We start from the raw sequence: 15,548 nt of genomic DNA on the forward strand, positions 1-15,548 counted from the left end.
ATTTTAAACGCACTTAAAAACTATTAAAGACTTTGAGAGAAAGCCACGAGAAAATTTGGATGTTAATTTCTTGAGAGATCGACTCTTCTTCTATATGCATCGCCTAATTGAAGTAAATTTATATTTTATGTTAAATTGATTTTTCCACCATAGTATTTAATATGAGTTATTTTGAGTCGACACATAATTTAAGAAATAAAGAAACACTTTTAATATTTGTGTGACTATAATTTATTTCGTTATGCGAAAAATAGACATTTGCACTAAAATTATTACTAAACATAGAAATGTGTGATTTGGAGTCCGGAGCCTAAAGGGTGAAAAATATTAACAAAAATTTCAAAACAGTATATGAAATTTTTTTTTAGCCAAAACGGCAAGTAAAATCGCTACTATAATAGCAATTTGTTAAATTTGATTTTTTTTTTTAAAAAAAAATTAAACAAAAAAAATCGCTCCCAAAGGAGCAATTTTTATCAAAATAAAAATATTTTTTAAGAATTTTTTTCATATGTCGCTGCCAGCAGCGACTTAAAGTGATTTTTTTAAAATTATTTTTTGCTCCTTTTTTTAAAAAAATGGTTTAAATCAATTTTTTTATTTTTAAAAATCATTTTAGTTAAATTTTTTTTAAAAAATCAAATAAATTAAAAAAAAAGATTTAGCGATTTAATTAATTTTTTTTTTAATAAAGCAAAAAATAATAATAATAAAAAATTTAAACTTAAGCGACATATTAAAAAAATTATTTTGAAAATTGCTCCCTTGGGAGCGATTTTGTTTAAATATTTTTTTTTAAAAAAAAAATCAAATTTAACAAATCGCTGCTATTTTACTTTTTCTCGGATACTTCACCAGCGATTTTATCGTTTTGATTTACAAAAATTTCATATATCATTTTAAAATTTTTGTCAACATTTTCACCCTTTAGACTCCGGACTCGGGTTATTTGAACTTCCATCTTTCTATAATTAAACTTACATAAGAAAAGGTTTGCTATCTCAATACATATATGTATATAAACTTATATGATCAACCAAACATGATATAAATTTTATTTCAAAAATATTGCTATCACATTATTCAACTAGCCCTAATTAAATTACAAGTATGGATATCGATAGGGTAAAGTTTTTAGCAGTAAGCTTGTCATATTATGTACAACGAAAAAGTTGTTAATAACGGTAATATTCTTGATTACCAATCAATGGATTAGGAGATGGGCAGAAGTTAATGAAGTAATCAACCAAACCAATGTGTTTTTTAATTTTAAACTATAATATGATTTAGTAAATATAAATTAGAATCAGGTTAATTTCCCTTGTTATATATAATCCATAACTTATATTTTTCTACAATATAATATGTTTAATATTTATTTTTTCTTCAATTTTCTTTTTCTATGTTTATAATAATAAATATATATTAGTATAAGTGATATTTATAAATTTTAATAATTGGATTATCACTAAACCTATGTTCAATAAAAACTTACATTATCTTTAATTGATTTATCATTTATTTTGTTTTGCACACACTCAACTTAACAAATTTACAATGGTACAATCAAGTGGAAATAAATGGCGCTGGTCATTTGATGATGAAAAAACAAATCCCTTTCAAATCTTAATTAAAAATGGTTTCGTAACTTTTTTTCATAAAAAAAAAAAGCAAAATTCAAGACATATAAATAAACCACTTAGCATATAACATTTTACAACAACAATAAACATCTTACAAATTCATAATCCATAGTTCCAAACATGAATATATTCACTTCATGATTAATACATTCGTAAATAACTAAAATTTTCAGTTGATTCTACGACAGTTCTTTCTAATTTCGCCCTTCAACTCAGTCAGAGGATTAATATTTCCCATTTTCACCATAGACTTAGCAAAATGACGAAAAAAAATCGCCTCATTTTCAGCATAACTCTTCACCAATTCCTTAGTCTTTTTTACATTTCCAGTTAGAAGCACTTCATCTGAGTTCAAAAGACCTTTGCCCCATAGCAATAATTTGAAATATGTGTTATCAAATCTGATTGGTGATGCAAAATCTAGAGGAGAAATATTATTGTCTCCACCACTTGTTGGACAAATTGATTTTAATCCATTGTAATAAGTTTTCTCTAGAGTTACATCTGGTAAATTGTCACCTTTTTGATTGTATAGTCTTTGTTTAAATGACACACATCTTGCCATACCTATAGTGTGCCCTCCTGTTTAGGCATTAAAAAAAATAAACATATATAAATGTTTTCGAAAAAAAATGAATGATTTTCATGTATCGAATACAATTTGTATAAAATTGATGTAACTTACCAGAAAGTGCAACAAGGTCTTGTTCATTAAGACCTTGTTTGTTGAAGAGGTTTATAAGATTTTGGATTGTTGAGTTTGGTGCTGGAATGTTTACATTTGCTTTGTTAAAACTTGCTGTCTTTGAGTCTCTTCTTCCTAGTGGTACTTCCCAATATGGTCCACCACTCTATTCCAACATATTAAGTAACACACATTATTATAAGCAAAAATCTTGATTTGACTAGTACTAAATTATTATATTCTACTATATAGTCAAGTGAATTTTATTTTTTAGATAAAGTTCAGTTACGATATATGAGAGTAACCTGATAAATTTTTGCAAAAGTTTTGTGTAAAGACAAAATAATTGCAATTTATGTAAAAAAAAAGTACTAAATTTGAAAGATTCGACATGTACACAAATATTTTCAGTAGTATCACACATATATAAGATTCTAAAAAAAACACTAATTTTGGAGAATCCATATATACACACATGTTGCCAGACTTCAAAAATATTGCGATATCCGTGTAAAATCATTCAAAAATGTACTTGCTTAATAAGATCCGACACACATATGTTACTCAGATTTTTGAAAAATGTTATTGCATAGGGGGTTAATATAAGATCCTCTAAAAATGCATTAACGTTAAAGGATCAAACACGTATATATCGAAATTTTTTAAGAATTCGAGCAACCTAATTTGTGATCGTTTTCATGATGAAATGAGAAAGAAATGTTGGAGTTTAGAGTTATGCTTACTAGTACAACAGAGTCACGAGCAGCTAGGGCTAGAATGTCAGCACAAGAGACAGTGTGAGGACAAACTTGCTCTAATTTAGCTTTGATTTCATCAATTACTTCATATCCCCTTAGAGAATTCTTGTTTGGTCCTGCTTCCTTTTCACTTTTGAATGCACTATTTTTATCCAATAATATCGATGCATCACAACCCTACAACACAAGTTAAAAAAAAAAAATTATCGAGGAGCTAGAAAGGTCCAAATTTAGCATCTTAAACATTTCAATTTACCATTCATTATATTTTGGAGTCATTCATACCCTAATCGTCTCGTATTTGTCCTTGACTTTAATAGATCTTTAGTAGTGAACGGGACGTATTAGGGAGATAAATATGAAACGAATTACCAAAGACATGATATGAATGACCCCAAAATATAATGTATCGTATAGGAAAATGTGTATAAAAGTTTATACCTGAACGAAGCAATCATGGAAATGAAGTCTAAGCAAAGAAGCAGCCATTCTTGGATCTTTAGCAATTGCCTCTTCTAAAACAGCCATTACAATTTCATTTGCTTGAGGACATGAGAATTGGTACAAATCTGGGAATAGACCACCATAATTATTCGAACTAGAAACTGGAAAGGATTGGAAAAACGCACAAGATAAAATGAACATTACTAGACCAAGAGAAGCCATATTATAAATTGGTAACTGAGGAATTGAAATATCAAATTGGTGTATGATGATTTTAATTACAAATGCATGGGAATATTTATAGAGAGATAATGTGACCAAATCAACTAACCAAATCCTCTAATAATAGTAAGTTAGATTACTTTTCATGATAGTCAACTCAACTTTTTACATACTTTATAGGAAATAAATATCTCTTTTATTAGGTGATTGAAGTGAGTCTTGGAGCAACAGTAAAGTTGTCTTTGTGTGACCTATAGGCAATAGGTTCGAGACGTGAAAATAGACACTTTAGGTTAGGCTTTCTATATCACACTTCTTAGCATCCGAGCCTTTTCCAAACCGTGCTTACGACGCGAAATGATTTTTGCACCAAATTTTTGTTGAAGTGTTTTTAGTTTGAGTTGTAGTTCTACCTGCTCCAATGAACAAAATATGTAATAAGTATAATACGTCAACCACGTTATAGAGTTTGAACAACTTTTGAACTTTTCTTGTCTTGTCTTGGCTATTTCTTCAAAAGGTTACAATTGCAATTCCAATTCATTCATTAAATAATGTCTTGTAAAAATGAGGATTAGTTCGAGTTTGTAATTAAGAAATTAAGTAAACAAATTTGGATAAATTTATAGGTTCTTGCTAATCCACTCAAATCGCACATTCTTCATTAAATAAAGTAATTAGCTACTAATGATTCTTAATCACTAATACATTAACGGCTTGTTCAGGTCTATGTGATAAATTGGGTTATCACATAAAGTAACGACTTGTTTACCGTTTCAAATACTACTACTCAAACCATTTGTGAGTTGAATTTGATATTACTCCATGCCAACCAAAAAGAAAGAAACGGAGTTCGATAAAATTCAATAATTTTACCTGATTCTTGTAAGATGTATAAATAATTTTTACAGAGAAATGTATGATATTCAAACCACAGAAAAAATGCATTGATCAAACAAGCTAGAATCGACTATATCACTTCATTTAGCTCATATCACACTGCTATATATTATACAAAGTAAAGTAGTGAGTAAACGAAGTACATTATAAATCTGGGACAAGACTTGGTAAAAGAAATATGAGCTAAAGTAAATGTACTAACATGACTTTTAGACACAGAAGAAAGCTACAACTACAAAGAAAATCATCTTGCTGATAAAACAGAACATTCTCTACAGCTCACATAGACAAGCCAGGTCAAACTGCGCATGTCACGCGATCAACTGTTTAGGAATATTAGGTCAATTTGTACAATGGGGAGAAGGAACAGTGTAACAAAGTAGTTACGTGTGTGACGAGACATTTATATGTACAGAAGCAGCAATTGGTGAGTACAGAAGTACGAATAATGTAAACCAATTAAGCAAAAATTCCTTTGAACAAGCATACCGGCTTTTTCTTCAGTCAACGGATTGCTGATGTGAGGAGATGGATGACTTCTAGTGATTCTTGTTTACTATTGTTATGCATGTTCGTCAGAAGCCACAATCTGGAGATTCTTGTGTTGGGAGTTTCACATTCATCATCTACTTGAGTTACAATTTATGTTCGCCGTAATCATGATGTGCTTGTGTTGTTGCACTTCAAGTATACGTACTTTGGTGACTTGAAGCAATTATGATACACACATTTGCCTCATAGGAGTTAGAAGCCTTGCAAATCGGAGGGGAACATGTGCTCTCACCAGAGTTCCTTTCTCAGAGTATTCCTATAAAATCAAAAAGAAAATAAAGGATGAAAATTATGTCTTTATAATCTGGGATAGTAGGCAATGTTAGTAACATTTTGTCAAAATTATCTTCGTATTGCTTAAACCAATGCAGGAAACGAAAGAAGAAATGGATCTGTCTCACTATCGGTATGCTTGTCTTGCTCATGTAGTTTGTGGCTAGGTTGTTGGCACACAAATCTTCCATTCTAAACCAGAATTCTAGAGCTTTTTGTAGAAAACTATGGAGTGAGTTCATGGTGATACAACAGCCACGCCTCAATCACAAGCTAGTTTCATAGCGATAATAGTGAAAAAGAAAACAAACTATCTCATGAACAAGGACACTTTAAAATTTCAGCACAAGTGACAAGATAGGTGGGGATTCGTTACTCTCACTTCCCTTAAAGTTTATAGAAGTGCAAAGAGTGTGTAGGTGGAGGGGGTGGGGGACAAGTGAGGCGCTAAATGCAATGGGAAGACATTTGAAAATGACTAGAACTTTTAAATTACTAAGAATATGCGGCTTACAGTTCTCTCAACCATTCCAACTTGATGTATAGTACTGAGGAGTTCCCCTTTATCAAAAGGGATCAAGGCTTCCACCCATACCATTGCATCCTGTCAAACGAGTAAAGCTCTATCCATCAAAATCAACCCTTCCGAAAACAACTGATTAATCAGTACCCTCTATCTAGACAGCAATGTAAAGCCTTATTTTCTTTTGGTGAAAATAAAACAAGTCATATACCTTTAGTCTATTCTGGATTTCATTGCAGAATTCATCTAACCCTTCACCAGTTAAAGCAGAGACGCAAACCACATCGTTTCTCATCTTGGCTTCTAACTTGATTTTCTCTGGATCTTCAGCTTTATCAACCTGTCAAAAGATAGTTGTCTGATTACATAGAAGTTTCACACTTCAGAAGTCAGGTTGATCACATACCAACCGTCTTTATCAGCAAAGTTATCTATGGTGGTAAATGGGAAAGATAGGGAAAATGATACCAGTTTAAGTTTATCCATAGAAGACGCTCATCTATGCCACATCCAAACCTAGACCATCTAGTTTAGGCAGGAAAAACAATACTTTTCAATGTGCACTGAGGTCAGTGAGGAAAGGACAAACAACACATATGTTACACGAAGGATTTTCTTTAAAAGTAAATTGACAATTCTTGTACAGTAAGCATCATTAAACAGTAGCCAGCAGACAATAAACCAACAACATTCAACATTAACAGGGAACGATATAAAAAGAAAGGGTTGCAGGTTCAACACAAGAATCTAGCAAAAAATATCATGATCAGTTGGAGGAAGAACAAACTAATCAACAAGAAGATGGCTTAGGATTAAGGAAGTAGAGTGCTCACTGCAAATAAAACAGTATTCAAACTAAATGACATGCAACACTAATACCTTGTTCCACAACATCAACTTTGGTATTGATGATGTATCCAGTTCTGAAAGAACTTTCTCAACAGCCTCTATCTGTTGCTCTGCTAGTGGGTGACTAAACAAGATGGCAAAAGAAGATAAGGAGCTTATGTTGGACATTGTATTAACAACTCACTCTATCAAATGGATTTACTTTACCTGATGTCCACAACATGCACTAAAATTGAAGACTCAGCGATTTCTTCAAGTGTTGCCCTAAAGGCTGCAACCTATTGTAAGAAGAACCATATAAAAGACCAATTTCGCAATATCTTAACTTATTAAATGAGCGAATGTTGAAACTTGTCTTTAGCAAGAAGATGTAAAAGATGAGCTATCTGTTCAAAGTTGCCAAGGTATTTACCAGAGTTGTCGGTAATTTTTGGATGAAGCCAACAGTATCTGTAAGCAGGAACTCCTTCCCATTCTTCATCTGACTCAGAAGAGTTGACAACAAGCACAATACATTACAACCATACAGATAACTAATTATACTTATAATGCAGATATGATCCAGATGCACATAATTTTCAGCCAATGAGGATTTATGTGCTTGAAAAGGGCACCAAATATAGGAAACATGTCCAAGCAGTGAGTTGAGCTGACATGAGGGTTAATCCTCAGTCATTATCCTCACCTGCACCCTTCTTGTAGTAGGATCAAGTGTAGCGAATAATCGATCCTCGGCAAGAACATCAGCCCCAGTCAACTGGTTAAGAAGTGTACTTTTTCCGGCATTTGTGTATCCAACCTAAAACAATAAGCACTTATAAATAAATTATCCATTCTTTCGAGCATGGTGTACAAACATTCTACAAAAGACAAATTCCATACCAAAGATACAACAGGGACAGGTACAGAGACACGACGGTTCCTGTATTGTTTTCGATGCTTCCGAACAGATTCTAGCTCTTTTTTTAGTACACCAATCTGCAAAAGGTTATAGTAAAATCTAAAGTTAGTCATAGAAAGGTGAAAACAACATACACAGAGTGATCTCATCCCACATGAGAAAGGTGCAAACAACATACCCCGTGTGATCCCATCCCACATGAGAAAGGTGCAAACAACATACCCTGTGTAATCCCATCCCACAGAAGAAGGTGCAAACAACAACATACTAAGCGTGATCCCACAAGAGAAAGGTGCAAAAGTGACCCAAAAAAACTGTACCTCACATTTACACATTATTAAAATGAAAGAAAGAGTAGAGAAATCCAAAAACAAATGGAACTAGAACTATGACAAAGAGGGTTATAAATAAAAGGAAAAAGCAGGTTCATCCACTTCTCCAGGTAATAATCGATACAAATCAGGAGCTCTGACAGAGGAAAGGCAATCATGACTTATTGGTTTGATCTTAAAAGCACGGTCATCACCACGAGACCTGGTGCAACTAAGCCAAGGAATTTCACTATCATAGAGGTCTCATTAACTTTTTGCATGGTCAGATAAGCAACAAGATGGAAAAACAAGACAGAGAGCTCAGTTCAACATTAACACACATGTTTGCAAAGAAAGGACAAGATCTGTTATCAATTAAAGTTCCGGCAGTGCAACAGTGAACTTTTTATATACCATCTCGTTAAAATTTGATGCAAGCTGGTGCTAGCACGAAGCATTTTGCTGTTGAAATTTGGAAGATGCCAAAAGCATGCCACTGAAAGGCCACTAGAATATGACTAATGCCAGTAGCGAATTGAAAATTAACAAATAAAGAGGGTTAATATCTAGCTCTAGTTCAATTTGGATGGACCAAAAGTTACTTACAATACACACATAAATAATTTATGCTAAATCGGTAAAAATTGCTTACTTGAGTACGTAAAATTCTCTTGTCTACTTCGATCTGTTTTTCACCCATACCCTTGACCTGCCCTCCAGCTTGACGCTCAAGGTGAGTCCACATACGGGTTAACCGTGGTAATTGGTATTCCATTTGTGCCAATGACACCTGAACAAATTCAACCGGTTATGTAAAAGTGCAAAAACTTTCAGGATGCAATACTGATAACAATAGTGGACTTGCCTGTAAAGATGCTTCACGGGTTGCTGCACGCTGGTTGAAAATATCCAGTATGAGAGCAGTGCGATCACACACTCTAACATCTCCACCAAAAGCCTTCTCCAAATTACGCAATTGTCTAAAAAGAGCATCATTAAACAATCAGCCTATTGACTGCCACAAGTTGAATTTACCCTTTTTCAAGTATAGAAATCGATGAAGCACACTACCAATTAGAATAAAAAATAACCAATTACAAGTAGCCAGAGTGGATAAAAACTGCATAGGACCAAAAGCATTGCAGGAAAAAAGGAAAATTACAAAACAGAAAATTACAGAATATAAAGCAACGTCCCTGCAAGAATAATAATGTAATAGGAAAAAAATTGCTGAGAAATACCCTGGTGAAAGTTCATCATCAAATATAACAGTCTCAACATCAAATGCACGAATTGCGCTTTTGATTTCTGAAACCTTTCCAGATCCTATGTAAGTCCTCGGATTGGGAGAAGATAGCCTATAAGAAAAGAAAAGAGTAAGCTGAGCCAAAAGAAATTTAACAGGAAAAGAAAATAATGTATCCGTTGCATCTTGACAGTACCACCATCCCAGCAAGTGTCAAGAATAAATAAATGAGATAATGTGGAAAAAAAATTCTATGATTACACAACCCAGATCCCACGCCGTAACCAAGGTAATAATATTTTTGTGACAACTCCAAGTTAAACAACTGTAAGAAAAACATGTCTATGCAGTTAAAGTGAGCTCTATGATTAGCGGACCTTAAACTATTTACATTTTGATCTATATAGGACTATACTAACCAGGACTTATGAAGCAAAGGTCAAACAAACCATCACTGGTATATCAGAAATGACTATAGTACCAATACTTACTTCTGATATGTAGAATCAACAACCAGTAGTCCGGCAGTATCAGCCAGCTGAGCCAATTCCTTGAGTGATTCCTCTATACCAAATGAATCTTCTGTATCACCTTTGCACGCAACACCCACTAGGTAGGCTTTCTCTTCAAAAACCTAAAGCAGCAAAAATTAAGTCCAAGAATAGAAAGGCAGAGTACAAAAAAATTTGGTTGGCATTGCTAAAACTGTTTTTTGCATTGGAAAATCAACAAAAGGAACAAAGAAAGTCATATGTCATATCGAAAAACTTATGCATACCAATAAATACATAACATTCATCATTCTGTTCACTTAAACTTGAATGGATATATCATGGTTAATTTTGCACACAATGTAAAATTTAAAAATGAAAATCTATCAATGCATATTCACTTACCCTTATACTCCACAAAAAAGATTAGCACCATTTATGTTTGCAGACTAGCATCACACGAAAGACTCATTTACTATAGGAATTACAAAAGAAAAGAAAACATATCACAGCTTGTTTTGTGATTAATGCTCTTCCTAGTGTTTTTTTCTTTTGATTCTCATCCGGTGTCCAGTATTAGTATTGGAGCCCAACTAATCCAGATAAATTAACTAAACTTAGTGTATGCATAGGGCTGCTGATAATTTTTTCTCTATGTAAATATTATAAGCTCATTAAATCAACTTATTCATACAAAGCAGAGGGAAATAGCAAATACAATACAATACAATACTTCAACCTGCTAAGATTTAGCCCTAGAAATTAGAAAATAATGAAATTCGAGAAATAAACTCACCTCTTTACCATTACGTAGCTTGAATCTACTAGCATTTTCATCTTCCTCATCCAATTTTTCCTTGTTCTCACTCTTACTTATCCAAGTTTGAGCTTTTTCTTCAGCTACAACACTAGCAACTCCATTTTCTACTTCATTCACCTCGGTCTCCGGTACCGATTCCTCTTCAATTACCGGATTTCGCTCCGATAAGCTGTCGTCCGGCGATAGAACTCCGATTTCTTCTCCGACAGCTTTAATGCACCCACGGTAACTGTACTTTGTTTGGATTAGCTTAGTGAAGGAAACGGGTCGGGTACGGGTCTGAATCCATCGGAAATCGGACTCCGGGAAGAGAATTGATGGTTTCAAATTGGAGCAGAAGCATAAACTCATGATTAAAGCGATTTTTTTGTGGATATTATGCCGTATTCTATTTTAAGCTTTAATATCTTGAGTCGTATTTTTATTTTTGTTTAAAAATCAATAATTTATTATTTTTATCAGATATTATTAATAGTGACCAAAAAAAATTAGAACTTATTATTACTACTACATGTTCCATTAATAACATTACCTAGAGATGTGCGGATTTTGTCTTTTTCGTTTTATCATAAATTAATTAGTTTTATGTTATTTTACTGATAATATGAACAAGGTCACGAGAATCGAGCGAAGGTTAGTAATTTTCTTCTCTTTTTGGTTTGGGAGTGTAGTACTTTTCTAGTAATGTTTGTGAATTTGTTAACAATGCATGCAAAAGCTTAAACTTTTAACGTGAAATAAAGCTACCACATAAAGGCTATATATATGCTAAACATAAAAATTTCAGACCATATAGTAAAAAGCATTACACTCAGAAACTATTACTATTTCTTAACATCATCAAGTACTAAAAAGTACATGAAATGCCTTCCATTTCAAGCTACATTTGTTTGTTTTTTGTAACATGTTTCCAATTGTCACCTAACTTGTACTTCTTCAACTTTTACATCAAATAAAATGTATTCTTCATTCTTCTCACTTCAACCCCTAACATCACAGAAAAAAAAACATTCAATCGATTATGACAAAAGCCGTGACTATAAACAGACTCGTAACTAAAGACTAAAGATTGTTACGATCGAGAGTTTTTGCCTTTTGAGTACCTAATGGTACTCACAATAGTTTTGACTAAAGCTAGAAAATGACAGATTACATCAAATTAGAAAAAAGATTAAAATTTAAAATTGTTTTTTGAGCTTAAGTTTGCTTTGCTTACTTCATTCTTCTGCAGAATCAGTAACAGCTTCTCTGTTCAACAAATTATCTGATTCAACTGAAGATTCTGCAAATTCTTCCTTATACATTTCCTCAATCATAGGCTTCCATAGCCTAACTCGCGCGTTGATAAACCAGTTGGAAACCTTATAACAAGATCATCATAATGCTAAATTAAATTATGAATATTGACTATTCGAAATGTTATGTCAAACTATCATAATTACCTGATTTTTTGATAAGCCTGTTTGAGATGATAACATAAGCTTTTCAGAGTCATTTGGATATCTGCTTAAAGTACAAGCATTTAATAGAATACAAATGTTGCAAGACATACATACTAAGTTTTTAGATGAGATGATCAGAGTACATACGGATGGAGAAAGTGTTCGAATAGCCAAGAGCGAAGAATTGCCACTGATGTCTCTGGCAATCCTCTAATTGGTCGCCAAGCTTGTCGATTACTTTGAATGATTCCAAGTTGCTGAAGAGATATTCTGTTCTGCAGAGTTTCTTTCTCAAAAAGACTCAAATGTGACAAGCCACTACTGATTTTCGGAACGTCTCGTGGCATTTTTTGTCTAATGACATTAATTTGAGCTATGATGGAATCTCTTAAACAGCAAAAATGTCTAGACATTGCTTGAAGTGCAAGTGCTGTGTAAGCCTTTCCTGCTCCAAACCCTGCTATTACCTCAAATGTTGAAGTAACTTCTTCCATATGTTGATAATATTGCTCATATCTCCTTTCCACCTGAAATATCAGCAGCATTATTAATTTAAGAGTCGTTTAGTAGAGTGTATAAGAATATTACTGAATAGCGCGTATATTAATAATGATGAGATTAGTCATACATAACTAGATACATCCTACCATCAAGAATTCGGTTGTTATATTCACTAACCTCCTCCAACAAGGCTATGAGCTTCATGATTTTAACATAAAGTTCATGTCTTTCATTGAACAATTCATTGCTTGGTGGGATTTCTCCTTTCAACATAGCGCGAAGGCTTAAAGATCCTTTCTTGCTATTACGCGATAATCGCCTAATAAACTTCTCATTACTTGAATCAATAGTCTTGCCACCAATACAAACCAATTCCTCCAAGAGGGACTGAGTTGGTTTCAAGTACTTTGAGTTACCAATAGCAGAAACAAAAGATTCAGTTCCACAAACATTCGAAAAAGATTGATTCATTGCAGCTGCAGAAAAGGAAAACTCATTGTTCCTTTGATCAATTTCTTGGTTCATATAACTAGGATTATTAGTAAAAGTTGAAACAAGTGAATGTGAACCTAAAGAAAGTGAGAGTCTTTGTGCTTGTTGGTTAGTATTAGCATCATGTGAAGCTCCAAGAAGATCCATCAAATGTCTACTATGATTAACATCATGTGAATCAGTAGTAAAATCAGGATGATTAACAAACTCTATGGATCTGGACAGTCCACCATGAGGCTGATAGGCAGTAGTAGTATCAGATTGATACATGTCAAAATGTTGGCTACCAATTTGACTAGTCATGATGGAGTCTGAGTTTATAAATTGATGTAAAATGCTTGAGTGTGAAGGTGGGGGTGACTCTTTTGAAACCATTTTAGCTATAAAGTTCACAAAAATCAATGATCAAGAAATGTTGAACACTAGTAACCTATGCATTGCAAAGTATTCATTCAAACAAGTACTTGTATATAGTTGTATTATATACTCCCTCCGAGCACGGAGTTTAAGAAATAAAGATAAACTTGTTGTCGACTTGAAAAACAAGAGTTAGTAAAAGTAAGACACTTAAATTGAGACGATCGACGAAAGAAAAAAAAAACACATACTTCATTGAATGAAGAAAGCAAAGATTCCCCTGCATGCGCTCTGAAGTTTAGCATACCCTATACACTTGCAGCTGAAAGCTATAGAACCTATAGTACAATAGACCTTCTTTCAAGTTCATAAAAAAACAAGTAAAAGTGTGGAACTATCCAAGCAAAAAATGCTGAAAATGACATGAAATTTATGGTCCCCCACACTTAATTTTTTTTTCCCTTGGCTAGTGAAAAAAATAAAAAAGTACATAACTGTTGCATTTCTTTGGGACACTCAAAAAGCACATTGAGAGGGGGTTAGATAGAAAGGAAACAAAAGCAAATATAGATGATAGCAGTTTTGTGCTGAATAGATTTGTGTCATATGGGAGAAAAAAAGAAGGAAAAAAGTAAAGTGTCTTTTGCACACTCCCAGTCTTAAGATTGTCTACTTGTGAATCTGTGATAATATATATATATATATATATATATATAAATATATTGGAACATTTAACTTCTTTTTCCTGTTTTTATTTTGTTATATTTTATTTTACATAAAGATGTTGAAAGGACAGTGAATGCAGAATCCTTCCAATGGAAAGTGTGTCTATTAAACCAATGCCTCTTATACTTAACTTTCTCTTTATTTTCTTTTAAAATGAGTGATGAGAGCGTTGGTGTAACTAGTAAAGTTATTATCATGTGATCATAAGGTCATAAGAGATTCAAGTTGTGAAAACAATTTTAAGAGTGCGTAAAAATCTATCATTTGTCCCATACTCCCATTTGATTGACCTATATATTAGAAAATCTATCCTTTTGTCTCAATAATGATGTACAAATCTTATTAAATGGGGTTTTTGAAGATTTGATTGAGATTGTATCACTATGGATAAGTAAGTAAATTGATATTTGGTATGGTGTGCTTATGTGATTGATTGGTTTTGGACAGTTTGATTGAATTCCTTTGTCAAAATTTAAATTTTTTTAAAAAAATCTGTTTGAAAAAGAGTATCTCTTTATTTTTTTGTAACTCTTTAATTTTGATTTCTCACATGACATGTTTAAAACTACAAAATTAAAAGACATTTTGATACATTCTATCTATCCTTAGTTTAAGATTCACAAGATTCAAGATCAAGTCAAAACCTGATGAATGTGCTCAACAACTTGAGCAAACCTCACTTGTCGGCAAAGCTAATTAAGAAAAAAGATGCTTTTAAGTGGCATATATATTAAAAATTCTGGCTCGACCGCTGATTTTGAGAGGGTGAGTAGTTGTGAAATTGTGATGGTGGTGTAATGATTACTATCTTTGTTCTAATTGGCCTTTCCAGTTGTCACTCTCTCATTCCTTAATTATATTGGTTGCTAGAAAACCTACTAAAGGCCCACTCACTGATTAAAGTGCCTGCAACAAATCTGAATAGCTGAATGAATTTTATCAGCAGAAAGTTGTGCTTCATTGTAATCTTCTTTGGTGAATATTAACATCATCAAAAAGATTCACTTTTTACCCTTTGAATCATAATGACAAGTTACATAATAAAGATATAGTGACAAAAATTAACACCACACCAAAATATGAGTGTGCTAGAGAGTAGTAGTGTACAGGCACAAATCTAAATGTTACAGAAAAAATTGTCAATCTTAAAACTCAGAGCCCATAGCCTCCACAATCTACAAGTCATCAAAACCTGTACAAACTCTGAATAGAGGAATCAAACAAGTGCAATCAACAACAGCAAATGTAGTATAGTCTCCTGAGGGTAGAAGTGTGCATAGACCTAATAATCTCTCCCCGAAATAAAGTAAAGTAGAAGAGAAAAAAATCTTTTCTTTTAATCTGAACTGCAACTCCAAGTATCTCTCTACACTTATGTCTGAGTTTTTCTTACTTGACTCGAGGGCTGAAAT

At 32.9% G+C, this 15,548-nt stretch overlaps 3 protein-coding genes across 3 annotated transcripts; all 3 read right to left on the minus strand.

The window, feature by feature from the left end:
• Positions 1–1,676: 1,676 nt before the first annotated feature.
• On the minus strand, positions 1,677–3,799 carry LOC107015877 (peroxidase 9). The gene is made up of 4 exons (XM_015216298.2): positions 3,528–3,799; positions 3,072–3,263; positions 2,329–2,494; positions 1,677–2,225 (listed from the first exon to the last, which is right to left on the minus strand). The coding sequence occupies exons 1-4, from the start codon at positions 3,750–3,752 to the stop codon at positions 1,813–1,815; spliced, it is 996 nt and encodes a 331-aa protein (XP_015071784.1). The 5' UTR covers positions 3,753–3,799; the 3' UTR covers positions 1,677–1,812.
• Positions 3,800–4,759: 960 nt separating this feature from the next.
• On the minus strand, positions 4,760–11,011 carry LOC107018011 (GTPase HflX). Its single transcript, XM_015218345.2, has 13 exons — positions 10,595–11,011; positions 9,799–9,941; positions 9,303–9,419; positions 8,927–9,041; positions 8,714–8,851; positions 7,732–7,827; positions 7,535–7,648; positions 7,262–7,330; positions 7,057–7,127; positions 6,880–6,973; positions 6,212–6,340; positions 5,992–6,081; positions 4,760–5,460 (listed from the first exon to the last, which is right to left on the minus strand). The coding sequence occupies exons 1-13, from the start codon at positions 10,967–10,969 to the stop codon at positions 5,368–5,370; spliced, it is 1,644 nt and encodes a 547-aa protein (XP_015073831.1). The 5' UTR covers positions 10,970–11,011; the 3' UTR covers positions 4,760–5,367.
• A 332-nt stretch (positions 11,012–11,343) lies between these two features.
• LOC107016351 (BEL1-like homeodomain protein 11) lies at positions 11,344–13,644 on the minus strand. The gene is made up of 5 exons (XM_015216843.2): positions 12,739–13,644; positions 12,208–12,587; positions 12,061–12,121; positions 11,835–11,979; positions 11,344–11,605 (listed from the first exon to the last, which is right to left on the minus strand). Exons 1-4 carry the CDS (start codon positions 13,426–13,428, stop codon positions 11,836–11,838), a joined length of 1,275 nt encoding a protein of 424 aa, XP_015072329.1. The 5' UTR covers positions 13,429–13,644; the 3' UTR covers positions 11,344–11,605; position 11,835.
• Positions 13,645–15,548: the final 1,904 nt, after the last annotated feature.

The sequence above is a fragment of the Solanum pennellii genome, chromosome 4 (assembly GCF_001406875.1).
Source record: "Solanum pennellii chromosome 4, SPENNV200".
Lineage (NCBI taxonomy): Eukaryota > Viridiplantae > Streptophyta > Magnoliopsida > Solanales > Solanaceae > Solanum > Solanum pennellii.

Excerpts from the sequence above, each read along its gene's own strand:
- LOC107016351 (XM_015216843.2), bottom strand. The coding sequence starts at position 13,428 with ATGGTTTCAAAAGAGTCACCCCCACCTTCACACTCAAGCATTTTACAT. Across the intron at positions 12,122-12,207 it reads TTCGAACACTTTCTCCATCC|ATATCCAAATGACTCTGAAA; the intron begins GTATGTACTCTG and ends TACTTTAAGCAG. Across the intron at positions 11,980-12,060 it reads CAGGCTTATCAAAAAATCAG|GTTTCCAACTGGTTTATCAA; the intron begins GTAATTATGATA and ends TCTTGTTATAAG.
- LOC107015877 (XM_015216298.2), bottom strand. The coding sequence starts at position 3,752 with ATGGCTTCTCTTGGTCTAGTAATGTTCATTTTATCTTGTGCGTTTTTC. Across the intron at positions 2,495-3,071 it reads CTCGTGACTCTGTTGTACTA|AGTGGTGGACCATATTGGGA; the intron begins GTAAGCATAACT and ends ATGTTGGAATAG. Across the intron at positions 2,226-2,328 it reads AGACCTTGTTGCACTTTCTG|GAGGGCACACTATAGGTATG; the intron begins GTAAGTTACATC and ends ATGCCTAAACAG.
- LOC107018011 (XM_015218345.2), bottom strand. The coding sequence starts at position 10,969 with ATGAGTTTATGCTTCTGCTCCAATTTGAAACCATCAATTCTCTTCCCG. Across the intron at positions 7,331-7,534 it reads CTACTACAAGAAGGGTGCAG|ATGAAGAATGGGAAGGAGTT; the intron begins GTGAGGATAATG and ends CTTCTGAGTCAG. Across the intron at positions 6,341-6,879 it reads AGTTGATGTTGTGGAACAAG|GTTGATAAAGCTGAAGATCC; the intron begins GTATTAGTGTTG and ends ATCTTTTGACAG.